General features: G+C 44.2%; 1 protein-coding gene across 3 annotated transcripts in view; it reads left to right on the top strand.

Annotated features, from left to right (window-relative positions):
* LOC144770405 (sacsin-like) overlaps positions 1-27,128 on the top strand; it is a 435,405-nt gene that overhangs the window by 339,652 nt on the left and 68,625 nt on the right. For all 3 annotated transcript variants that reach the window (XM_078654913.1, XM_078654915.1, XM_078654914.1), the window contains one exon: positions 9,592-9,680. In XM_078654913.1, coding sequence (XP_078511039.1) covers positions 9,592-9,680 — 89 coding nt within the window. The remainder of the gene's footprint in view (positions 1-9,591; positions 9,681-27,128) is intronic.

Below are 27,128 nucleotides of genomic sequence, written 5' to 3' on the forward strand. Positions count from 1 at the left end.
GCCCAGAAAAATTAAGGCTCCAATCACTAGGATCTTGGTTAAATTTCAGGTTGACTGTGATGGAGCAGAATTTGAATGCACAAGCGGGTCGTATTGTCAAAGTTTTTACGTTTTTCGTCTTTTTTTTAATGGAAGTTGAAATCCTTCATCAGGGCAAGTCTGAAGGCAGTATCCGACAAAGTTCTTTTAAGTTCAGATAGCTGGTGGGTAAGGTCCAGCTGAAGCTATTGGTTTTGGTCAGAAAGAGCCTGAGGCAAGAGCTGAAATCCAAAGAAGTATAAATCAGCTTAGGTACTCTACTGGGCTCAGAACATTCTCTTGATCATACATAAATTCCACTTTTAAGGCCTGCTTTTTTAACCTGTGAATCATAAAAAATCCATCTTTTCCTCACCATAGAACCAAGAGACTTCTTGTGAGTAAATACTGCACTCCGTACAGGACCAAGAAATAATAATAACTATGATATTCCTTTTCATACCTGTACCCCCAGCTGAAGAAACAACTGCCTTGTTCTGTTTGCTCTCTTTTTCTGTATTGATAATTCCAAAAACCTCCTAAGGCCCACTCCTTTCAGAAGTAAATCATTATTGTGTGTTTCTACCTACAGAGGAGCACTATGGTTGCATTCCTAAATACATTGTGTGACCTAGAACTGCTTGTATTGTGAAAGATCCAGATGATACATATTGAACTTAACTAGCATAGATGTTGTGTTGCATGAAAAACCGATAAGAAGGCCACGGGGGACAAATGATTAAAAAGATTTGGCCTCTGCACGAGACAGACGGGCACGTTTATCCACAAATAACAATTGACAAAAAATTATCATAGTATAAATATGCATATCTAACTTAAGTTCTAGAATCTGTTCAAATTCTTGGGGAAGTTCAGGCATCTGATGGTAGATTGTACAGGTAAATAGAGTTGTTTCTAATGGATCATCAACTTGGGTTTAAATGTCCAGCTTAGTTTTAAGCAGCATGTTTTGGACCAGGTGTTGTGTACAGATGGATCATGGGGAAGCATGGTTGTTACAACACAGCTGAGCAATTTTAGAGAGATGGTGCAGTGGTCCCACACATCCATTTTCAAGATCCATTTTGTTTTTGGGACTTCTATATTTATATAATTTGCAAGAAAAGTTTACATGGTGAGTTAGAAGAAGGCACTACTTTTGAAATTGTAACAATAAAACATGTTTCATTCAAAGACAGTTTTACTACAGCAGTACACCCACAGCCAATTAGGGGGAATCCCTTTTTGACCAGCATGTGATTCCCAGATAGATTTGCACTGTAAAGGAAATTAACTACTTACTAGTAAAGGGGGCCACTAAAGGGCGCACAGCGGAATGGCTGCCCTGTAAGACAGCTTGGCCGGCCAGGTCGAACAAATGGCAAATAACAGCGGTTAGCGAGTGCCTAAAATATAACCAAGGGTTCCAACAGGCGTCGGAACAGTGTGCGACACGGAAAACTGGATCAAAATGCCCGTGGCTGTGGGATTAAACCGGTAATTTGCAAATTAAGATGAGGTGCAGTAATAATAACGCTCGAGACAAGATGGCGGCACCCTGGGTATGAACGGAGCTCCGATGCAGCCAGCAGATACACATGGTGAGTGTTTGCGAAGCGCGTGAACATCCCTGCCCCAAAACGGACGCTCCGACACCAGCAGCTTGCATACTGGCAGACCCCGGGGAAGGCAAAAATGACGATTAAGCAATTATGGAAATGGCGCGAACAGGCACATGTCCAGCAACGAGGGATAGCTTCGTAAACTGCAGAGACGATCACCTACTACTATAACGAACACAATATTAATGCTCCAGTTCAAAACAAAACGAAAGGGAAAACGGAACTGGAAGGGAACGCTGGCATAAACACGCAGTGGTGGGCGAGCAGCGAGCACAGATTCGGAAGGACCCAAGCACGTCCTAGAGCCGGTATCAACTCAACACAGAGCCACCCCTGCTGGTACAGTGGGCTGAAGGATCTGACGCTGGGCTAATCTCAAGTTAAATTCCACAATCCTGAGCCTATCCAGGTGCAGCGACCCTTGCCTCGAAACAGGCTCGAAGAGATACCAAGCTGCAACGCACACACATCAATACCGTGCAAACAGATCGCCGGTGTCCCCGCCTCAATTAAGCTTCCATTACGAGACTGCACAACTCACTAGCTGGAGAGGTGATGCGCGAAGAGACAAAGTGCCTGCCACACCAACAGTGCCTGGGCTAATCATCAGTGCATATCAAAAACAAAATATGAACAAGGGTCCAAGGGGAATCAGTGTTTATAGACCTACTTGTATCTTGTCCCCCAACTAAACAATATATTAACACACGGAAGATATCAAGGGTCTTATGTAGTTGCCACTATGATCAGTACCTATTTGTGGTATCCGAACTTGCACATACCAAGAGGTTATCTGGGAGGTTACATAGGAGAGAGAAATGAAAGGTAAAAGATAAAGAAAAAGATAAAGATACCCATCAGCTCACACATTGGCGGAACTTCATCATCTGGGTTTTTGTGGAAAGATGGTGTCCGCTAGACACTTCCTCAGGAGGTTTCTTGAGGATTGCTAGTATCGGATCGATAAGTCAGACCATCAACCAAAAGATGAGAGTTTTTAGGCTGAAGGGGCAAGTTGCAGTGCTCAAAAAAGGTGTAAAAAGTATAAACAAATATAGTGGTGGTATAAAAATACCTGTTTTGATGTCTAAAGAAACTTTATTGGGTGCGACCATCAAAACGGCATGTTTAAAAACAGAGTGAAAATAGTATGTAGAAAATTACTATTCATCATGGATATTAATTGGTCAACATGTTTCAGCCCCCACGGGCTTTCATCAGGACCTATGATGTACACTACTGCAACACTTAGCGTGATAAACAGTAAAGATTATGTAGACCTACCAGTTGTGAAGTAGTCTCATATCTTAATTTTCAAACCTCTCCCATAAATGTAGGGGGGAACAGCCTCACCTCGCCTGGCGCTCGCTCAGGGCAAAGAAGCCACGCACTTTCCGTCGTTACCTCGGTCTGGCATCTGAGCCGAGGGGAATCATCAGTGCCCCTACACCAGGCCTCAGTGACCAAACCAGACCATCACCATGGGTAAACCAGACAGGCTGCAAGCCACACTGACCTTCCCTACCCAAAAAGAAACGCGAAAGGTGCGCACTCACAATCGGACACTGAACTAGACAGTGAAACAGGGCAGCCCAATGGCATGGAACAGGTTCTAAAAGCTATCCAGAAAAGCCTGCAAGATGTGCACGAAAAACTAGATGTGATAACGCAAAGAGTGGACAGTATGGCGGCGAAGTTGGATAAACACGGAGAGCATATAGAAGAAGCCGAAACCCGCCTTTCAGCAGTAGAGGATGAATTGCGTACCACCACACAGAAGTGCTCCGAGATGGACAGGCTCCTGGGGGTTATCAAAAACAAGTCAGAAGATTTAGAAGCGCGATCCAGACGCAATAACGTCCGAATAGCGGGCCTTCCGGAATCGACCAACACCGGCAAAATGGAGACCTATATCGAAGACTTGATCCGAACAATCTTCGGAGCCGAAAACCTCTCCTCCGTCTTCATCGTCGAAAGAGCACACAGGTCCCTAGCTCCAAAACCCAAACCCGGTGCACCTCCGCGGCCTGTAATTGCACGTCTCCTGAATGACAGAGACAGGGATGTAGTTCTCAGACTGGCGAGAGAGAAGGGGAGAATCGAACACCAAGGCAACAAGCTAGACTTCTTCCCGGATTTCACGATGAATGTTCAGATTGCCCAGAAGGAATTCGCAACTGTGAAACAAAAGCTGAGAGAATTGAACATTGATTATGCGATGTTGTACCCGGCCAGATTGAAGATCTCCAATGGCGGCAAACAAGTCATCTGTCAGACACCAAAGGAAGCGCAGGAATTCATTAAGCAACTGGGAAAGAAACGATGTGACCAGCGCCGCACCGAACATCAACAAGACTCGGATTGAGTACATGGTGCCATGTAAATGGTTGGTGACCTGCCGACCGCGCTACGCTTGTTCAGGATACCCCACGTGTACTTGTACTGTAATGAGGAACAGCATTATATCTGTTACTTTTCATAAGTGGGAGCCTGCTACACCTGCTCTTGTTGGGACGCCTGAGCGCCACACGATGCTGGAGAATTCAGCCGGCAGGGGCGCATGTTTGCCATGTTTAGTAAGCACATGTTGAAGAGGTCGCTGATGGTTTAGTGGAAACATGGTGAGAGCATATGTGCACCTGCAAACAGACAATAGCGGCGTTGTGAGTATGTACATTCCTTACTTTGACTCAAAAGCCGCTTACATAGCAGACTTGCAGACAATTGCCCCTGAGTCAGAGAATGTGTCAGATCTACTATATAGACCAGTGTTGGCGAAATGAGTTCCTGCTCCAATTATTGCCTGACTGTTCCCAGCTGAAGAGGTGTGGCGCTGCGGCCAGGGCGACTGACTCCGGAAGCTGGGGATCACGGTTCGATCCCTGGCACCGGCGGCAGATTAGTCCAGCACCATGTGACTCTGGGCAATAGCTTTCTTAATCTTCCCGACGGCCCCCAGCGCCTAGAGACCCTAACGGGTGATTGTGCGCTTTACAAATGTGGAATATTATTATTATTATTATTATTATTATTATTCTCAATGTTATATACGATAGAGAGGTCACTATATTGAGATTCTATGCTTTACGGTTGTGTACTTGTGAGGAAGCAGCAAGGATTATACTGCACTTGCTATAATATAGTGAACCTGGCCACATCCACTATGCTGGATGGAGTCGTGTGTCCTAGGTTCCCCACCTATTGTTACGTTGAGTTGTTTGTTCTAAATGGGGTATGTCTTTGGCATGATTGGGATGCTAAAGTGGGAGGGGGGAAGAGGGGTAGATGCAAGAGTATTTGTTTGTTTACACTGCATTTGAGAGGCACTGCCGTACTGAAATGGGTATGCAACATCACAATACCGACTAAATGGAAGTTGTCTGAGGGGCATTCAGACTGGGCAACACACCTTCACACGGCTAGTATTCAGTGAAAGACGAATCATGACTGACAAGCTCACAGCCGGGACGTTACGGCTCATAACCTGCAATGTACGAGGGCTAAACAACCCGAAGAAAATACGGCAAATCCTGGCATACTTCACAAGGCTACAAATCGACATAGCTTTCCTTCAGGAAACACACTTAGACCCACATTCCTCCCATCGCATCGGGACAAAATGGGCAGAATCGGTACACGGGGCGACATATTCTTCATACTCAAGAGGGGTTCTTATCCTGATACGCAAAGGGGTCAACTTTAAAGTTGAACAAGTGCACCCTGATAATGAGGGGAGATATATTGCAGTATCGGGAATTCTTAGAGGGCGGAAGGTGTCGCTACTTAATATCTACGCACCAAATGTAGATGATCCGGAGTTTTTTCTGAAGCTGTGGCGAAAATAGATGAACTCCCGGATGTTCTATTAATATGGGGTGGTGATTTTAACACTGCGCTAAATGCCGCTATGGACAGATCGCCACACTCGATTGAAACACACAAACGCGCATTGCAGAAACTGCGAGATTTAATGATTGAGAAGCAGTTGACAGATCTCTGGAGATTGACTCACCCGACGCAACTAGAAGCCACGCACACCACAGCAGCACATAACAGCTGGTCTAGAATAGATTATTGGATAGGTTCCCCTGACATCTCATTGTGGACAGAGGATGTATCTCACTTAAGTCGCACACTATCAGACCACAACCCTGTAGTTCTGACCCTCAAATTACCACACTACATACCTCCGCCATTTAGCTGGAGATTTAATGGGAAAGCATTGCAAGATCCTCTCTATACAGAAAAGATTAGGAAAGCTATCATAGAATACTTCGAGATAAATGCTGACTCTGTGGATGACCCTGGGCTGTTATGGGAAGCATTTAAGGCCAATATTAGGGGAATCTGTATCTATACGAATGCGGGCATCCTAAAAGACCTACGGCAGCAACTAGTTCAACGAGAGAAACAAATAAGAGTCCTGGAACTGAACTATAGTCAAACAAGTGACCCCACTCTATTGGGAGAAATACGTACACTTGTATCGGAATATCAGACACAAGCAGAGGAAGAACTCCGCTACATATACAAACAACAGGTAGCTCGAAATTATGGGGAGGGGGGCAGACCAGGGGCAGCGCTGGCGCACAAGATATGCACGTCAAAACCACCTCTGGTGATATCGGCAGTTAGAGGCATTGGAGGCACATTGACACACGACACTCAGGGTATAATGACGGCATTCATGAACACAATTGGCACACTATACGCAAAAGAAGATACAGCTACAGCCGAGGAACTTGTGCAGTACTGCAATGACATTGCACTCGCCTGGCTATCAGACGATCACAGAGCCTTCCTCTCTTTGCCCATAATGGTCGAAGAGATCACAGAAATCATCCAGTCACTGCCTAATGGGAAAGCACCTGGCCCTGACGGGTTCACTGGGGACTTTTACAAGGCTTATGTGGACTTGCTGGCGCCCCATATAGTTAGGATGCTTGGAGATGCGCACGAGAAACAGATACTACCACAAACACTGAGGGAAGCTATGATTTTACAACTACTTAAACCGGACAAAGACCCTGAACTTTGTGAACCCTATCGGCCCTTATCGCTTATAAATGTGGACACCAAAATATTATCTAAATTACTAGCAAGTAGGTTGCAACATCTAATGACCAGACTGATACTACCTGATCAGTCAGGGTTTATTCCAACACGCTCCACTGCACACAACACCAGGTCACTCTTTGCTCTATCCGACTACCTGTCCCCTACTACTAAGGCGGCCGCGGTATTGTTAGATGCTGCTAAAGCTTTTGACACAATAGCGTGGACCTATTTGCACACGATTTTAATTAGGATGGGGTTTCCTCCACTATTTCTCCAATGGGTAAAGTTACTGTACACGAAACCCACTGCTCGCATACGGATCAATAAATACGTCTCAGAGACAATACCCATAGAAAGGGGCACCAGACAGGGGGGCCCTCTGTCACCACTCCTATTTGCCATAGCCTTGGAACCACTAGCCTGCAAAATACGACAAAAACATCACTACTCAGCATTGCAGTTTCCCCAACGTCCCCTACATATTTCAATGTATGCAGATGACATGGTGTTGTATGTCCGAGACCCGTCCACCTAACCTCAACCCGTTGTTGCGAGAATATGTCAAATTTGGACGTCAATCTGGCCTTAGAATCAACTGGGCAAAATCAATCATTTTACCGTTAACGGACACCACACAACAATTCACCACAGATTATCCATTAGGATGGCAAACGGAACCAGTGCGATATCTAGGGGTTTGGTTCCACAGGGACCCAGAAGTGGTCATCCGCACGAACTATGGTAGGGTGGTCTCGGCCTTGGAAGAGAAAATAGAAAGATGGATACAAATGCCGCTATCACTAGCAGACAGACTGGCAATAGTAAAAATGGTGCTCCTGCCAAAGCTACTGTACCTTTTTAATAACATCCCAATCAAGCTACCCATGACAGCGTTCCGGCGACTAACCTCAGTGACACTGAAATTGATATGGGCAGGCAAAACGGCTCGAATTGACTTGCACTCATTGACACTGCCATATGATAAGGGCGGATTTAAAGTCCCCGATTTCTTTCTGTATTATCTGTGCGCAAAAGCCCAATACGCTCATTATTGGTATCATAGAGTCCCGTTTCTTGCGCATGTGGCAATTGAAGAAGGAGATGCCTCACCGATACCGTTAGATGCCATCTTACCGCACAAACGCCCCCCATTACATAAACAGGATATAAATACGATAGACACCACTAATGAAGCTTGGAGGATCATAGCGCACAAAACAAAGAAAACTCCTATATATGCCCCGAAACTGCCACTCCACTATCACCCGCACATCACTGTTACACATGAACCTGTAGGAATGGACCTCCTTAAACGAGCGGGGATAGATAGCAAGGGTGACCTGTTCCATGAAGGGAACTTTAAGACACTGGATAATATCACGTATGTACAGAACCAAACGTTATTGTTTAAATTCACATATTATCGTCTTCAGAGAGCAATGAAAGCCTTATACCTGTCATACCCTGAAGAACCACAACCACTCATGACATTACAGCAACTCCTCACGTCCCCCAAACCTGCTCATCTAGTCTCCAGGCTCTATGTAGAGTTACAAACTGAAATTGGGGCACTGCCACATAAAGCAATACAAAAAAGGAATGATTGCTTAGATGTCCCCCTAACGGATGATGAGTGGCATACAGCGGGCACGATCACAAAGTTACTGACTCCCAATGGGAATTTACGTATGATTCACATCAAATACTTACATCAAACATACCATACACCAGCACGCCTGTACAGGTTTGGACTCCGTCCAGACGCTAAGTGTCAAAGGTGTGGGGCAGAGGCAGCAGACTTTATACATCTCGCCTGGCACTGCTCGGGGGTGGCAGAATACTGGGAAACAGTGGTGCGGAAACTGGGAGAGATGGTTGAGGTACCTATAGAATGTACTATAAAATCATGCTTGTTGGGACTGATACCCGGGGTCCGGGCATTAAAATGTAAGTTCTGCGCAATAGCCCTACTTGTGGCAAAACGTAGAGTCTCACTCACCTGGGGCAGCAAGACCCTGCCACAAGTCAAGCACTGGATACAAGACCTAGTATATTGCAAGGACACTCTACAGACCTATGAGGAAGAGTTACCACAGAGATCAAGACCCAGAAACTATTGGTGTTATCTAATTTCTTATCTTAATGTACCAGATGTTCAACTGTAAATTGCGTGCACTGGAATATGAGAGTTTAACTAAAATTAATGTTCATCTAGCTGTTTGCCTAAGGATACCAGACGAAGTATGCACAATTGGAGGCGGAGTGTTGTAATGCAGTGTTTCTTAAGAGTTATTTTGTACTGAAACATTGTCACTGTTTTGACATTGTCATATTTCTTGGAAATGCTAATAAAAATAAATTTTTAAAAAACTACTTACTAGTAAAGAAATATAATAATGTTGTAGGTTGGTATCTGGTATAGATTCACATACAATCCACTAGTCTTTCTGAGAGGTTAAAGCATTAAGCATATATATATATATATATATGCTTAATGATTACAGTATAAGTTTCTCCAAATATAGTGCTAAAAAGTGGGCTATTGCACAGCCTGGGTCGATATTTAGCAAGTCATGTTTGGGATAAGCATGTGATAATGCCCATTTTTATAATCTTGTAGAATGTACAGGGCTTTGAAGTATGTAGCTGATCTTAGAAGATGTTTGCTTTGCTGAATTCTTAAAAGCAGAAAAACAAAGAATGTCAATTACATGCTATTCAACAAGAAAATTGAATAACTGTTCAAAGTGTGCTCTGATGAGGATGCTATGTTAAAGCGACACATCCAATGGATTTGTTCTCATAACCATTAAACTTAGGCTTACCTGATTATTCCCTTTGAGTCACAGTACATTATTTTTAAAAGAATGTGTACTATTTTCTCTTTTTCTAGACTTCTTCTGCCAGGCCTAAAAGGGCGATTCCTGCCAAGTGATCTCAAATCTGGTGTCATTCAGCACCTTCAGAACATGGGAGAAAGAAGTAAGTCGTAAACATGGTTCCTGTTCTCTGTCTGAGCGTGGATTCTACTTCACCTCCAGTGTGACACAAAACCATTTTCACTCACTCTAGTATCAGGGCCTGTTGGATTTGGGGGTCACTAGTTGGCAGAGATAGGTACCTTTGAACACATAGGGACCCTTGTGTCTAGTCAGGGTAAGGAGGCTACATTCCTAAAATAACCCATGCTCATCCCCTTGGTAGCTTGGAATGAGCAGACAGGCTTATCTCAGAGGTAGTGTGTAAAGCATTTTTGAACACATACAGTAATACAGTGACAACACTACAGATGGACAGCACACAGGTTGTATTATAAAAAGAAGTATTTGTTCGAGGCATATGAGCTGCAGATCTTACACTGTGCATTAGATCGCCACCTGGTGTTGGGCTCGGATGATTGCATGTTGTTGTCGTCTTGGAAGAAGTCTTTGTAGTCACGAGATAGGTGACTCCTCCCTTGGACGATAGTGCGCATGGGCATAAGCCCCATCCTTAGATTGTTTTTTTCTGCCACTGGGTTTGGATGAAACTTTTCCGCTTGTTCGAAAGTCGACTTTTTGAAGACTTCGACGCGCAAACTTTCTAAAAACAAACTTTAACTTCAATATACATAGACTCAACCTCATCACTTCGATTCCAGTCGTAGACGCGGGCCGTCGGGCCTACCCATGCGGTGAGGCCTACACCTCATGGAAAGGACACCATTCAAAAGATGCCCCGAGTGTGGAGCAAAATTTCCACACAGCGACCATCACAAAGTGTGTAAACTGTGTTTATCACCGGAACACGATGACTCGAACTGCACAGCTTGTGCGTCCTTTTGATCCAAGAAAACCATTCGAGATCGGAGGGCCCGTCGACGTGACATGCAGAGATAAGCTCCGGAACCGGTGGATATCTTTGACGAAGGTCCATGTGTCCCCCGAGGAAGATTCCGATGATCTCCAGATCGTATCTGAGGCAGATGACTCCGATGACTCCATACCATCAGGTCAACGCGTGAGTACGACTGCCCCACCCAACCACCTAAACCAAAGGCTAAGGTCAAAACTCCACCTTCGGGCCCAGTCGAGACTGAGACATTGCTTCTAAAGCACCGCCATCGAGCCCAGCTCCCAAGAAAATATTAAAGTCTTCTGGTAGCTCCTTACCGAGCAAACCGCACGTGCCGATATGACCAGCTCCCTCGGCACCGAAACCGAAAGAAGTCCCGGTTCTGAAAAAGACCCAGAAACCGTCGACTCCTGAAGACAATACGGCACCGAAACCAATGAAACCAGCTTCCACCCCAAAATCTTCTGTGCCGAAACCCACTAAACCTGTTTCCAATGCATCCAAGCCCTCGAATCACGCCTTGACGCCGAAAACGATACCTTCGGTGCCGAATTACCTTCTCCATTTACAAAGATGTAATCTAGCATGTTCATCTATACATTTACATCTTGCAGCCATTGCAGCATATCTACAAAACAGACAACATAACAGTTCCTCCTAGAGCGCACTCCACACGCAAACTAGGAGCCTCCATGGCTTTCTTAGGTAACATTCCCCTAGAAGACATCTGCAAGGCAGCAACATGGTCTTCAACATACACCTTTATTAAACACTATTGTGTTGATGTGCAAGCTAAGCAGCAAGCTGCAGTAGGCCAAGTTGTCCTCAAACCCTCTTTCTAACTACTGCAACAGATACAGGTGACCACCGCTAGGGGAGACACTGCTGTACAATCGATGCACGGTGTAAGATCTGGAGATCATATGCCTCGAACGGAAAATGCTACTTACCAGTATGCATCTGTTCTTGGCATGTAGAGCTGCAGATTCGGGGCTTGTATCTGTTCCAGTTCTATCTTAATTAGATATACACGCATGAACATCCTTTCTTCTTTCTACAAACTCCATTATTTCACATCATGGCGAAAAACAATCTAAGGATGGAGCCGATGCCCATGCGCACTATCGTCCAAGGGAGGAGTCACCTATATTGTGACTACAAAGACTTCTTCCAAGATGACAACAACATGCAATCATCCGAGCCCAACACCAGGTGGCGATCTAATGCACAGTGTAAGAATCCGCAGCTCTACATGCCAAGAACAGATGCATACTGGTAAGAAGCATTTTCCATATATAGACTTAACACAAGACCAAATGAATCCACAATTCTCTACTCAAAAATAGACTTTAAAATGGTAGAAAATAGCTCAGTTCTCTCAAGTTATAAATGCAACATTTTACTCAAAGTTCCTTGGATGTGTAACGCAAAGCAAACTAAAGGGTCGCAGGGAAGGTGATGCGTTGGTTCCTTACACTCAGGGGAGTGGATGGGTGGTTCCTTACTGCTGTGCAGGGGAGTTGAAGCTCGCTTCCTTACTGTGTGGGGAGGTGATGAGTCGGTTTCTTACTGCTCTCCGGTACGATGCGACAAGTTGGCACCTCGATGCAATACTGCTCTCCGGTGCGATGCGACAAAATGGCGTCTTGGTTACAATGCGACAACGTTGATGCGATGCGTGCACGCCCAACGGCCGTGCGGCGACTCGATGATCTTTGGAGCCGCGACAGGCCCTGCGATGTGCTTCTCTCAGTTATGCGATGGCGACCTCTGCGCCGGTGGAACGCTTCTCCGGTGATGCGCCACGCTTCGGCAATGCGATGTCAACAGCGGCGGAACGCTTCCTTGGCAATGCGACGGCAACTGCTGTGGTGGCGACACACTTCTAGTCGTTGAGTCGCTCTTCCAGCTTCCGGGGACACACAGTTTCACAGAAGGCCCAGCACAACAGAAGGCACTTCAGTTCCCAGCAAGGGAATTCAGGGGGAGCTAGTTGGTAAAGTCTTGTATCCCTGAGACTTCAGTCAGGAGGCAAGCTCACAGTTCAAGCACTTGAAGATTCTTCTTCAAGTTGATGAAAAGCACACTCGGTTCTCTTCTCGTTTCTTTGGCAATGAAGCAACCACTGCAGGCTAACCCCCAAATACACAGCACAGGGGTAGTCTCCTCCTTCAGCTTCCTGGTTCTTCTCCTCAGCGAAGGTTCATCTTGATTCCCAGAAAAGATCTTAAGTTCTGGGGTCTGGGTCCCCCTTTTTATATCCACAAAGTGTCTGTACCTAGTCCATACCAGCCCTGGTCAGTTTCGGAGCCCTTTATTTACAAGACTCCTGCTCTTCTTTGTCAGGATGGGCCAGGGTCCTCAGACACAACGCAGGAGGTGGAGCCAGCATTGTGGAAGGCAGGCACAACCCTATTCAGGTACCAGGTGCTACTCATCCCACTCTACATGCAGAAGGCTCTATTCAGCCCCGTGCGGACTCGCCCTGTCTCCTGGAGCCACCCCAGCCCCTGTCACTCACAAACCAGACAAGGAATACACAACCTAGCAGAGGCAGGCTTGAATGGCTAGGCAAGCAAATACCTACTTTCTAAAAGAGGTATTTCCAAACACAGAATGTTAAAACCAACTTCACTAAAAGATGTATGTTATCATTCTGAGTTCAGGCATACTAAACACGAATTTCTACCTAGTTCCCTGAGTCAGTTAGTATTATAAGATGTTATAATCAAACTGCCCATTCTGGCCTATGGTGAACAGGTAGCCTTGCAATAGTGAAAAACGAAATTTGCTGTAATTCACTATCAGGACATGCCACACACATCAGGGCATGGCCTACCTTTTACGTAAAATGCACTCTGCCCTTGGGCTTACCGTAGGGGTGTCTGATATGAAGAAAAGGGAAGGTTTAGGGACTAGCAAGAGGGTGCACTTGCCATGTCAACATGGCAGTACCAGACTGCACACAGGCTCTGCAATGGCAGGCCTGAGACACACTTTACAAGCACCTCCTGTGGGTAGCACAATCAGTGCTGCAAGCCCACCAGTAGCATTTGATTTACAAGCCCTGGGCACACGCAGTGCACTGTATTTGGGTTTGACAAGTAAACCAAATAAGCCAATCATGGAGTCACTAATCCATACATCAATTTACCATAGGGGGCACTTGCACTGTGGAACTGAATAGCAGTGGCACAGTGCCCAAAGCATCTAAAACCAGCAAAAACATTAGAGGCAACCGCAAAAGATGGAAGGGAGACCCACTCCAATGGTGCCAGGACTAACAGGGCCATTAATTATAAGTTCAAGAGGGATGGACTTCCAAAACAGGGTACATTTTCAGGGCATATCTAGAGAACCAACCATGAGTTCAGCGAATACAAAACATTATTGTATTGATACAGACAATGACAGTTACAAAGGTGTGGAAGAAAGCTGCTTATGTATGTGTTTAACACACATGCAACCTCAGCCCCCTGGTGCCATGAAGGATACACAGTATGATTCTATAGATAGCATCACAAATGCTCTTCACCTTCTTTGTTTTATTTCTATCCAGAAAGATGTCCAGTCTCTTAAAGGCATAAGCTGATAAAATTATACGAACAATTGAGCATTCAAGACAACTCTGTGGGGGTCCCAAGAGTAAAGTATTCTGTTGTAGAGAGACCTAAAATCTTGTGTATATGTATCCAAAGAGGACTAAATAATTACGAAAAAGTATAAGGCGAGCCTTCACTCACTGACGTAGGTGCCATGATTCATCAAGGGTTTGAATTAGTCATCTTAAATTAATATGGTGGCAAATGGGCCCCCTGATTACAGGACGTACTATCAATGAAATTGGTGTAGGATCCAGAGTTGCAGACCAGAAGTCTCGGGCCCCTTCAAAAGATAATAATTACTGAAAGGCCCAGGAGATCATGAAAAGGGAGTCAAGAAACATAGGAGTGTTAGTCCTCCAGAATCAAATAGGTCAACACGTTTCTGTAATTGTGCGGTCCCATCATAGAGGTCTCTGGTTTTCATCAGAACCAGGATCCCTTCATGGCTATCAGCTGTACATACAACATACAACAATTGCTGATTTATTATGCCTCAAGTGCTGAATGTGCTTGCGTCTTTAAATAGACTAGTTACTGTATCAGAGGGGGTCAATGCCACATTAACAACGAGAACATGCACACATTATAGGTCCTGGGCAAATGACAAATGTATGACTACAAGGATCCCCTTAAGTGTTCCTCTATGGGGCATTGATCACCTCTGATATAGGGATTACAAACAGGTGAAAAAAAATCCTAAAATTTAGAAAATGCCTGGAGAAATGTAAAACAAAAGTTATAATATGGAGGCCCATTTGTGATGATTCAATGTGTGCATCGCAGGTCTGGCGGAAACATCGGTGACAGCAGTATGGAAACTTGCCTATAACACAGCATTAAATACCTATTTGGCAAATACGCTTTTTCTGCAGTGTTCACAATTTAAAGAGCATACAGATTATTGACACCAAGTCCTCCACCAGGAGATCCACCGAGACCTGTAAATGTAAAATTACTTAATCACAGATGTTGAGCTTTAATCCTGCAGATGACCACAGAAAAGGGGGAAATTCGACATCTAATAACAAGAATATCATTTTTTCTAGACTTCTCCAAATCCGCTCAGATAATGGTAAAAGCATTCATTGACACCAGAAAAAAACTCTAATTAAATGAAGTGCCGTATATGGTGCAAGGCTGTACTAAGTTAGAATCAGTTTGAAATTCCGAGTTCACGTCTGAAGCAAGGCATATGTACACTATTTGATGAGTGCATGATGTTATAATTGCAAACATGGATGGCCATTATGTATTGTACATTATGTAATGCTACAAAACTCAATAAAGATAGTTTTAAAAAGAATCAGATGGGAAAATAAGATTAGCCTATTTATGACTTCTGGAGTAGCTACCAACTCCTCAACGGAACATTGGAAGGTCAGGATAAGGTGCTCCCTTAAAGCAAAGAAGCAGACAGAAGACCAAACTCGCAAAGATGTATCTGAATTAAGTAATCATAATTAGAATGGGAGTGAGTGAAATGTTATATCTGAACCAGAGATGCCATTCAGATTAGTTATTCCAAAGAAAGTTTGTTATGCGTTCTCCTCTTACTTTGAGCTGAAAAAGTGACCAAATGGAAATAGGACGAAAACAGCAAATCAGATCTAATCCAAACCTCCCTCTTTCTACGATGGTCCGTTGGATACCATATTCATCACATAAGCAGACATGTAACACAAATAGACTTCTTGGCAATCAAACTGTCTTTATTGGTGTCACTGCCATTGCCAGCCTACAAAGAATATCTTTGTCCTATCCCATGACCGAACATTAAAGGGTCAGGTCGGCGTTAGCTATTGGCCCGTGGTGCTTATTGGCAAATAGTTACTTTGTTTAGCCTCTCGGTTTGGCATGTTGTTATTGGAATCACTGATTAGGGAACGAGTCAGTAGGAAAGGGGGATTGGTTGTTGGAAATGTTAGAAGTAACTCAGTGTTCAAATGGTCCTTCTCAGCACATACTACATATTGAAACTATATCTTGTACTCCAGCACCAACTAATTTGTCACTTGACAATACAGAATATTAGCATGCAAAATAAATCTAAAAGTTTGCTAATATCCTGTAATATTGGAGGTCCAAACAAACCCCAACAGCAATGACAAATATTCGCCTACCTAGATAGACACAATGTAGGTTATGGCCATGTTACTTAAAACACATAATGCAGCAGACTGACTTGCATAGTTTGCCACCAGGTGAACAAAAACGGTGTTTTTTTTAACAAGTCTTCATTAAATTTCAAGGAAAGCGTACAAGTCACCAGACAAGTTGGGAGCACGCATTGATGCAAAACAACAATTCGGTATGATAAAAAAAGGATCAGTAAGAAAGTCAGGAACTTAAAGTCGGTCATAGAATTGCATCCATTATTGCACCATGATATCCATATCTCATTTAGACAACCACCCGTCATGACAGTTCTTGCAACTCACATCTTAAATAGTCTAAACAACTGGCAAAGGAGGACATGATATGCAATGCCTGGTTCGAGTGTATCCATTTGGGGGTGGGGAGCTATGACCTAGCTGTATGACTGTGCGGTATCGGCGCATTACGCCGGTATGCCAATGCATGAATATGCCCTGAATGTGTCGCTTGGGGAAGGGGGTCACTCGGGAGGGAGACCATCCAAAGGATGACGGAGGCGAGGGGGGCACACTTAAGCAGAAGAACATCTTCCTATAGTATATATCCTTCCCTAGATGGCCATTGCAGTAGGTCCGCCCTAAGAGGCTGGCAGACCAAATGGGGCGTGTGTTAGTTTTAACTCGATTACCGTGAGATATGCCTTCCGGTCGGGAGGATCGGGGGTGATAATACGGCCTGGTATATTAGCACGGGATATCTCGAGTTCGACAACCAGGTCTCTATGGAGATCTGTGAGCCACGTTTGGACAGAGGGGGTTAGGTGCTATTTCTAGGACATGACTAGCCTCTGATTGGCTAATACCAAGGCTAAATCTAGGAATTTATTGAGGGTTTTATGCTTTGTAGTGCGTGATGTGACACCTAGCAGAAAGTGTGAGCGGTGTGATACAATTATTGAGCACGAAGCCTCCGTGAGCATGCCCGCCATCGCTGTCCAGTATAATGACAGTTGTGGGCAATCACACACCATATGTATAAACATGCCCTCTGTGTGTTGACAACGAGGGCAGACATCCGGGGAAGTGAACGAAATGGGTGTTAACATGTGCTTTGCATCATATTATTCCTACTCACAAGAATTTGTCCATTATAATGCACAAATCTTCCGACTTTAAAATCTGCAAAACGAATACTGATCCAAAAGACCACTATATATTAGTTAAAGGGACGTTACTAGACACATCTTGTAGAATTGATTAAGGTTTATGGCATTAACACAGATACAATGACATTTTTTTTAAAACACACTTTATTATGTCAAAAGTCATATACAGTGCAGTGCTCCTTAAGCCAGAAAGCAACTGCCATATCAAGCACTGCAAGTCATTGTCTTTGGAAATTAAATTACATATTTTGAACAGAAATATCAAACAAAACAATATAGCGTGATTATCGTAAAACCCCTCCCCCCAATTACACCAGCACACAGCTACATTTCGGTTATCACCACACTTCCCATCTTCAGCTGGACGCCACTTCATTACATTTCCAGTCCCCTGTCCTAATAACTACAGATCAAGGCAGATATAGACGCCTCCACCGGGGGTATTGGGTCTAGGTCGAGGCCCCGGTAGCCTGCCCATCGTTTCCAGATTATTGCGTGTTTGTTCGGGCAGCCCCTGGCCGTAAATACCGGGATCTCCAACCCCATGCTAAAGTTCAACCCATTCTTCCATACCGAAAGAAAGGGTGGGGTCGGCGCCTTCCACAGCCTTGCTATATCTCTCTTGGATAGTGTCAATCCCAGCAACAGTAAGTGCCTTTTGTAAATATTGCAGCCTGTGTCGTCCATAATGTGTAAAATTGTCAGTTTCGGTGAGGAAGGTAGTTTCTACCCCAGTACCTCCGCCAAGCAGGCTAACACCCCTCTCCAAAATTCTGCAAGTGCTGTAGAGTGCCAAGGGTGTGCGTAAGGGACAACTCTTCACGTCCACATCTCAGGCACAGCGGGATGCTACCAGACCAGCCCTCCACAATCTAAGCCTCGTGTAATAAACCTGATGAAGGTATTTGAATTGAATGAGACGTAGCCTCATGGATATCGCTGCTGCTCTAGGAGAGGCCAGTGCATCCATCTAGTCGCCCCATCTAATTGGCCCACATCTCCCTCCCAGGTCTCTATGAGTTTATCTAGTGTAGTGGAACTATGAGTCACCAGGTATTGATAAACCTTTGAAATCTTATGATCCTGTAGGTCCCCCATAAAGAATTTGGCCTCAATTGGACTGAACTCAGGAAGCGTCTCTAATCCTGAAATACTCGGTGACTTAGCATGCCGAAACTGGAGGTACTTATAGAATTGAGTTTTTGACATGTGGTATTCTTATTGAAGATCTTCGAAAGATTTGAGGACAGCGCCATGCATTACATGCCCTAGAGTAGGGATCCCAATGTTGTACCAGCCTTGAAATCCAGCTAGCGCCGCCAGCTGCGGTAGCCGACCATTATTCCACAGCGGGGTCTCCCTAGTCAGTTTATTCCACCATCCCATCTTACGAAGGGATTGCTTCCACACATGAAAAACCGCCTGGGTGGCGGACGGTAGGGAATTACGCAACGACTCAGAATACAGAATAGTATGCATGGTGGATTCACCCATAAACCTCCGTTCCACCGCGTAGGCGGGGTCTTTCCGACCACCATACCACCACTCATTTAATACTAATATCAGTGAGGCCATATAATATGATTGAATATCTGAAGTGGCCAGCCCCCATACATTTAACATTTTTGATGCTGTTTGTCATTAACTGTTGAGAAGCATAGTATTGAACCATTTGGATTGTCTGATCATTATTTTACCCGACTATCCTTAAAAACCCTTTGGATGAAAGATAGACAACCTCCTGCCCACAAGGGCTCATCCTGTAAATATGATAGGGTTGATTAGATACGCATGCAGGAGACGTACAATTTAACTAAACCTACTTCAAATGACAACCCGGGTGAGGATGTTCAGAAGTTCAATAATTGGATCGATAATACAGGTCATGAGTATGCTCCTTCTGAGCTAAAGCGAGCTTATAAAAGGTCAGTGTTAGCCCCTTGGTTTTCTAATGAATTGGCAGGAGCTAAACTACAACTTAGATGCCTTTAAAGCCAGTGGTGGAAAGAATATCAAAACCTAGGTAAACAAGCCTTTAAAAAGGGCATGCATAATTAAAAAAGATGATTATTCAGGCTAAGACAAAGTACTTTACAAGTAAATTATGTATGTCTCAAAACTCGAAGAAAGAACTTGAGTGCTACATTGAATGGCCACTTCCATCATAGACCCTCTTACCAAGCTATTAAAAGCATCTTTTAGGGCAGGTAGAGTCCTTAATCACTTTGAAAAAGCTACTGTAATCTCTATATTGAAAAAAAAACCCGGGCTAATTAAAAATCCTAAAGAATTTTCAACACATTTCTCTACTGCCTCACTATGCCAAACTCCTGGAAGCTCATATAGCACAGGGAGTCCGTTATAATCTTTCTAACTCTAAATACTTAGATCCTGATCAAGCAGATTTCTGAATTAGACACAACTCAAAAACAGTGATTTCATCAGTTATTTATGACTTGAGAGGAGATCTGGATGATGGACATATACCATCCTTGATTTTAGTTGAATTATCCATGGCTTTTGACATGTTGATCACAAGATCTTGTTGGATCGAATGCAAACATTGGGATTTTCAGGGTTGGTGTTTAATTGGCTTGCCTCATTTTTGGAGAATAGGACACATGCAGTCCAATTTATTTAATCTAGGACACCACATCCTTTCAGCATTTACATTCAGCCCTTCATAAAAGAACTGTCAGAAAGAGGGTGTCTGATTTTTAATAATCCTGACGACTTTCAGATTGTACTTCAGCTTGATATCCTGACACCAGCACAAGATCAGTTTAAAGATATGATGTCCTTATTAGTAGATGGATGAAACATAACCACTTAAAATTAAATATTGGAAAGACGGAAATTGCGGTGTTAAATTGGAAAAATTCAATATGGACAAATTGCTACCGGCCTTCAGCAATGGGTATGTTACAATCCCTTGGTTTCCTGGATGATCATAATTTTGTTATGCCTCAAATAAATGTGGTGGCTTCTAAGTGTTTATTCATGTTGCAAACTGATTGGAAGATCCAACTGTTCCTTTCATTTGAAGCTATGAAGACCATTATGGCTGCTGTTATTGGTGCAAGATTGGAATATGCTAACAGCTAACATTTTGGCTTCCCTTAGTGTGACCTAAAAAGGTTCAATTATTTCAGAACGCCATAGGTAGGCTAGTTTTTTAAATTCCTCGGATAAAACAGATTACCCCTTATCTAAAGAGACTCCTGAAAGAAGACTAAGACTTCTTTATAAAATTAGGCGAGCTCCTTATTGAGCGTTGATGTCGGAAGCTTGCCACACAGCAGTAGTTTATCGAACCTCTTTTTCAGCTTCCTTACCCTCCACATGCATTGCAAATGCTCACAACATTCTCGTGCAGAAGGAGGAATATAAAACTTCATCCTCCCTAACAACAAAACAACCAATACAAAACTCCTAGTAACAATACGCTGGAAAGTGATTGCATCCATTAGATAACAATATATGGAAGAACTACAACTTGATGTACAGAACATTTCAAGAACTTTAATTACAACATAAGTCAAACACTTCATAATCATTTAATCACTTCGGCATCTTTCTCTCCCAGACCGGATATCACTAGCTTTTCTGACACTATTCTCACACTTCGTCAAACAACCTGGATAACTTAACTACCTTCTTTCGATTACAAACATTGCCATCACTTAACTTCACTATGAATGGACGAGAACATCTTGACAACCCTTTGCCTTGACCACGACTATGCTTGACAAGAACCAATCACCGACAGCCAAGTCAATAATAGCTTTATTAATCACCTCATCTCTTGCTTCCTAACTCAAACTCTTTCCACATCTTTAAATAGGAAAACCCTTGTTTTTTTCCCCACATGACTGGTATTGTTATTAACGATTCAGAAAAGGGGGTGGTGATGAACAGAGTGTCTGAATTAAGCAGACCACTCTTACCCAGTCCAAAGATCAGGGCTTGATCCATCACCGTTATTTAGCTCACTGCCCCATCCCAGCTCAGAACCTGGCTATATGCAAATTAGTCTGTCCCTGGCCCAGTGCATCATGGGAACAGGGCAGACCAAACTACCAAGCCAATTCTTCACCAGAAAGGATACAAGCTTCCGGGGACCGGTTTCTGGCATTTCAGCCTCGTCGGACCGGCTTGCTTGAATCCTGATGGAGCAGTGAGCAAGGGACTCATGTCTGAGTATACCCTGCCACACCTATAGTGGCCAAAAACGATTCAGAAAAGGGGGTGGTGATGAACAGAGTGTCTGAATTAAGCAGACCACTCTTACCCAGTCCAAAGATCAGGGCTTGATCCATCACCGTTATTTAGCTCACTGCCCCATCCCAGCTCAGAACCTGGCTATATGCAAATTAGTCTGTCCCTGGCCCAGTGCATCATGGGAACAGGGCAGACCAAACTACCAAGCCAATTCTTCACCAGAAAGGATACAAGCTTCCGGGGACCGGTTTCTGGCATTTCAGCCTCGTCGGCCCGGCTTGCTTGAATCCTGATGGAGCAGTGAGCAAGGGACTCATGTCTGAGTATACCCTGCCACACCTATAGTGGCCAAAAACGATTCAGAAAAGGGGGTGGTGATGAACAGAGTGTCTGAATTAAGCAGACCACTCTTACCCAGTCCAAAGATCAGGGCTTGATCCATCACCGTTATTTAGCTCACTGCCCCATCCCAGCTCAGAACCTGGCTATATGCAAATTAGTCTGTCCCTGGCCCAGTGCATCATGGGAACAGGGCAGACCAAACTACCAAGCCAATTCTTCACCAGAAAGGATACAAGCTTCCGGGGACCGGTTTCTGGCATTTCAGCCTCGTCGGCCCGGCTTGCTTGAATCCTGATGGAGCAGTGAGCAAGGGACTCATGTCTGAGTATACCCTGCCACACCTATAGTGGCCAAAAACGATTCAGAAAAGGGGGTGGTGATGAACAGAGTGTCTGAATTAAGCAGACCACTCTTACCCAGTCCAAAGATCAGGGCTTGATCCATCACCGTTATTTAGCTCGCTGCCCCATCCCAGCTCAGAACCTGGCTATATCATTTTGTCCACCATAAGCGTGGAAGGGTATACTCAGATGTGAGTCCCTTGCTCATTGCACCATCAGGATTCAAGCAAGCCGGGCCGACGACGCCTGAAATGGCAGAAACCGGTCCCCGGAAGCTTGTTTCCTTCCCAGTATAAGAATTGGCTTGCTAGTTTGGTTTGCCCTGTTCCCATCATGCATTGGGACAGGAACAGACTAATTTGCATATAGCCAAGTTCTGAGCTGGGATGGTGCAGTGAGCTAAAAAACGGTGATGGATCAAGCCCTGATCTTTGGACTGGGTAAGAGTGGTCTGCTTAATTCAGGCACTCTGTTCATCACCACCCCCTTTTCTGAATCATTTTGTCCACCATAAGCGTGGAAGGGTATACTCAGATGTGAGTCCCTTGCTCATTGCACCATCAGGATTCAAGCAAGCCGGGCCGACGACGCCTGAAATGGCAGAAACCGGTCCCCGGAAGCTTATTTCCTTCCCAGTATAAGAATTGGCTTGGTAGTTTGGTTTGCCCTGTTCCCATCATGCACTGGGACAGGAACAGACTAATTTGCATATAGCCAAGTTCTGAGCTGGGATGGTGCAGTGAGCTAAAAAACGGTGATGGATCAAGCCCTGATCTTTGGACTGGGTAAGAGTGGTCTGCTTAATTCAGGCACTCTGTTCATCACCACCCCCTTTTCTGAATCATTTTGTCCACCATAAGCGTGGAAGGGTATACTCAGATGTGAGTCCCTTGCTCATTGCACCATCAGGATTCAAGCAAGCCGGGCCGACGACGCCTGAAATGGCAGAAACCGGTCCCCGGAAGCTTGTTTCCTTCCCAGTATAAGAATTGGCTTGGTAGTTTGGTTTGCCCTGTTCCCATCATGCACTGGGACAGGAACAGACTAATTTGCATATAGCCAAGTTCTGAGCTGGGATGGTGCAGTGAGCTAAAAAACGGTGATGGATCAAGCCCTGATCTTTGGACTGGGTAAGAGTGGTCTGCTTAATTCAGGCACTCTGTTCATCACCACCCCCTTTTCTGAATCATTTTGTCCACCATAAGCGTGGAAGGGTATACTCAGATGTGAGTCCCTTGCTCATTGCACCATCAGGATTCAAGCAAGCCGGGCCGACGGCGCCTGAAATGGCAGAAACCGGTCCCCGGAAGCTTGTTTCCTTCCCAGTATAAGAATTGGCTTGGTAGTTTGGTTTGCCCTGTTCCCATCATGCACTGGGACAGGAACAGACTAATTTGCATATAGCCAAGTTCTGAGCTGGGATGGTGCAGTGAGCTAAAAAACGGTGATGGATCAAGCCCTGATCTTTGGACTGGGTAAGAGTGGTCTGCTTAATTCAGGCACTCTGTTCATCACCACCCCCTTTTCTGAATCATTTTGTCCACCATAAGCGTGGAAGGGTATACTCACATGTGAGTCCCTTGCTCATTGCACCATCAGGATTCAAGCAAGCCGGGCCGACGACGCCTGAAATGGCAGAAACCGGTCCCCGGAAGCTTGTTTCCTTCCCAGTATAAGAATTGGCTTGGTAGTTTGGTTTGCCCTGTTCCCATCATGCACTGGGACAGGAACAGACTAATTTGCATATAGCCAAGTTCTGAGCTGGGATGGTGCAGTGAGCTAAAAAACGGTGATGGATCAAGCCCTGATCTTTGGACTGGGTAAGAGTGGTCTGCTTAATTCAGGCACTCTGTTCATCACCACCCCCTTTTCTGAATCATGGTATTGTTATTAGGCATGATGCAATACACTCACACCAATTTTCCAAAAGCTTCTTGCCAATGAGTACTGTAGTGTCTTGTGGGTTCGCTTTGATGGGACCTTTTGGATCCTGATGGACTCTGTAGTACTGCGACGTAAGGGTTAGAGTGTGGTGAATAGAGGTCAGGTTTAGAAAGGTGAGTGTGCAGTTACACACAGTGGAATAAAGATGTGTAATACCAAGCTCTGTGTGTGGTGTATTCATTTACAAGTACCCAGGTTGGGGAGGACTCTACAACTGGTGACAAGTTAGGAGATATGAGAACAATTCCTGTGCACACACAACAGGTTCAAACATATGATAGGTACATTCATATATCAAGCACAGACAATAAATTAGTGTCCACTTCTTCTTGAAGATAATTTCTTTTTTAATATTCAAGTCACACCGCGCCAGCTGACACGTGTTTCGTCAAAGCTTATGTCACTTTGACTCTTCAGGGCTGAGAATAAAACAAAATATACAACAATGAATATTCTAGCCAGAATATCCATTATACCAGTCCTCACACAGGATGAGCTGGTGTTCTACTGCATCACATCTTATTCTTTATACATTGGATAATGTATCTCACAAGGGACACAAATTATCCCAAGGCTTGAGACCCTTAATTCATCATGCAAAATGGTTTATCGAATGTGATCACTCTTAAAACACAACATACTCCCTTTGAGATGGAGAAATTGTTCATACAAAGATCTATTTAAGCATGCTGTGTGAGCATGCAGGGAAGAAGATGGGTGTGAGTTACACCATGAGTTCACCAAGATGAGTGCACTACAGTCCTTGTTTACAGTATGTTATAGCAATTCTTTAAACATTTCTCACAGAAGGTAAAAAATGCACGTCAATGAACATTGGCCATTTTCATTGAAAAGGTTTTGTGCTCCCCAATCAGAAAGCCAAAAGACCCGACAGGATATTCGAGAAGAGAACGTATAGATCAGCCCTTGTGTCCTGGTGAGCTACGCAAAGAAAACTCATATAGGCATGCCGGTACATACCTTCCCTCTATTCTAGGCGTGCGTGGTATATCCTTCATGAAGTAAAGAGCAATGTGTCATATTAATGGTCACATTCCCTATCCACGGTCTAATTCATATTCCCTGTCATTGTGTGGTTCGCATTGAACATGAACCTCGATGCTTACCCCTGAACCGGTGATAATTCCAACCCGGTTTGGGTATAGTTTTGACGTCCTTGTGCTTGTTTCAGCTTGGGCGTTCACTGTTGAAATGCGACCGTGGGTGAATATATGAAAAATAAGAAACATAAAATGGCCCGAATTATTTCCTTCCTGTTTCATAGACTCCAATTGATTGGACCGAATTATTTCCTTCCTGTTTCATAGACTCCAATTGATTGGAGTCTATGAAACAGGAAGGAAATAATTTGGGCCATTTTATGTTTCTTGTTTTTCATATATTCACCCACGGTCGCATTCCATCAGTGAACGCCCAAGCTGAAACAAGCACAAGGACGTCAAAACTATACCCAAACCGGGTTGGAATTATCACCGGTTAAGGGGTAAGCATCGACGTTCATGTTCAATGCGAACCACACAATGACAGGGAATATGAATTAGACCGTGGATAGGGAATGTGACCATTAATATGACACATTGCTCTTTACTTCATGTAGGATATACCACGCACGCCTAGAATAGAGGGAAGGTATGTACCGGCATGCCTATATGAGTTTTCTTTGCGTAGTTCACCAGGACACAAGGGCTGATCTATACGTTCTCTTCTCGAATATCCTGTCGGGTCTTTTGGCTTTCTGATTGGGGAGCACAAAACCTTTTCAATGAAAATGGCATATGTTCATAGACGTGTATTTTTTCCTTCTGTGAGAAATGTTTAAAGAATTGCTATAACATACTGTAAACAAGGACTGTAGTGCGCTCATCTCGGTGAACTCATTGTGTAACTCACACCCATCTTCTTCCCTGCATGCTCACACATCATGCTTAAATGGATCTTTGTATGAACAATTGCTCCATCTCAAAGGGAGTATGTTGTGTTTTAAGAGTGATCACATTCGATAAACCATTTTGCATGATGAATTAAGGCTCTCAAGCCTTGGGATAATTTGTGTCCCTTGTGAGATACATTATCCAATGTATAAAGAATAAGATGTGATGCAGTAGAACACCAGCTCATCCTGTGTGAGGACTGGTATAATGGATATTCTGGCTAGAATATTCATTGTAGTACATTTTGTTTTATTCTCCAGCCCTGAAGAATCAAAGTGACATAAGCTTTGACGAAACACGTGTCGGCTGGCGCGGTGTGACTTGAATATTAAAAAAGAAATTATCTTCAAGAAGAAGTGGACACTAATTTATTATCTGTGCTTGATATATGAATGTACCTATCATATGTTTGAACCTGTTGTGTGTGCACAGGAATTGTTCTCAAATTCAGGTGTTGTGTAAACAACATCCCTAAAGGGGTTGGAAGGGTCACCCCTTTCCTGTGGCACCACTACCAAACATAACGAGCCCTACAGGCAACAATCAGCAATAGAGCAGAGCGCAATCAGTCCCTAGAGCAAGAACCCTGCTCTTTGTTTTTACTAAGTTAGGAAATATGTTACCCGAAGATCAACAGTGCTCTCCCAGAGAGTTTGCCATGGTCTAGCAAACTGCTCGGGCATGCCTCACTCGAAGTAAAGGTTGATGTTTGGCTATGTGGAGTTAAAGCACTACTCCAGCCAGTGTGAAGCATTTGAAGATAACAAAACCCTCACTGAGAAGTTTACTGATCGTTGGGCAGAAACCTGCTTGTAAGGAAGTGAAAGAGGTACTGCGCCACTATGCAACACTGAGCTATAAATCATACATATGAGAACATTAAAGGCAGCAAAAACGAGAAACAGAGAAGCGCTAAAGACAGTGATAGTCGA

This window comes from Lissotriton helveticus, chromosome 7, assembly GCF_964261635.1.
Source record: "Lissotriton helveticus chromosome 7, aLisHel1.1, whole genome shotgun sequence".
Taxonomy (NCBI): Eukaryota; Metazoa; Chordata; class Amphibia; order Caudata; family Salamandridae; genus Lissotriton; species Lissotriton helveticus.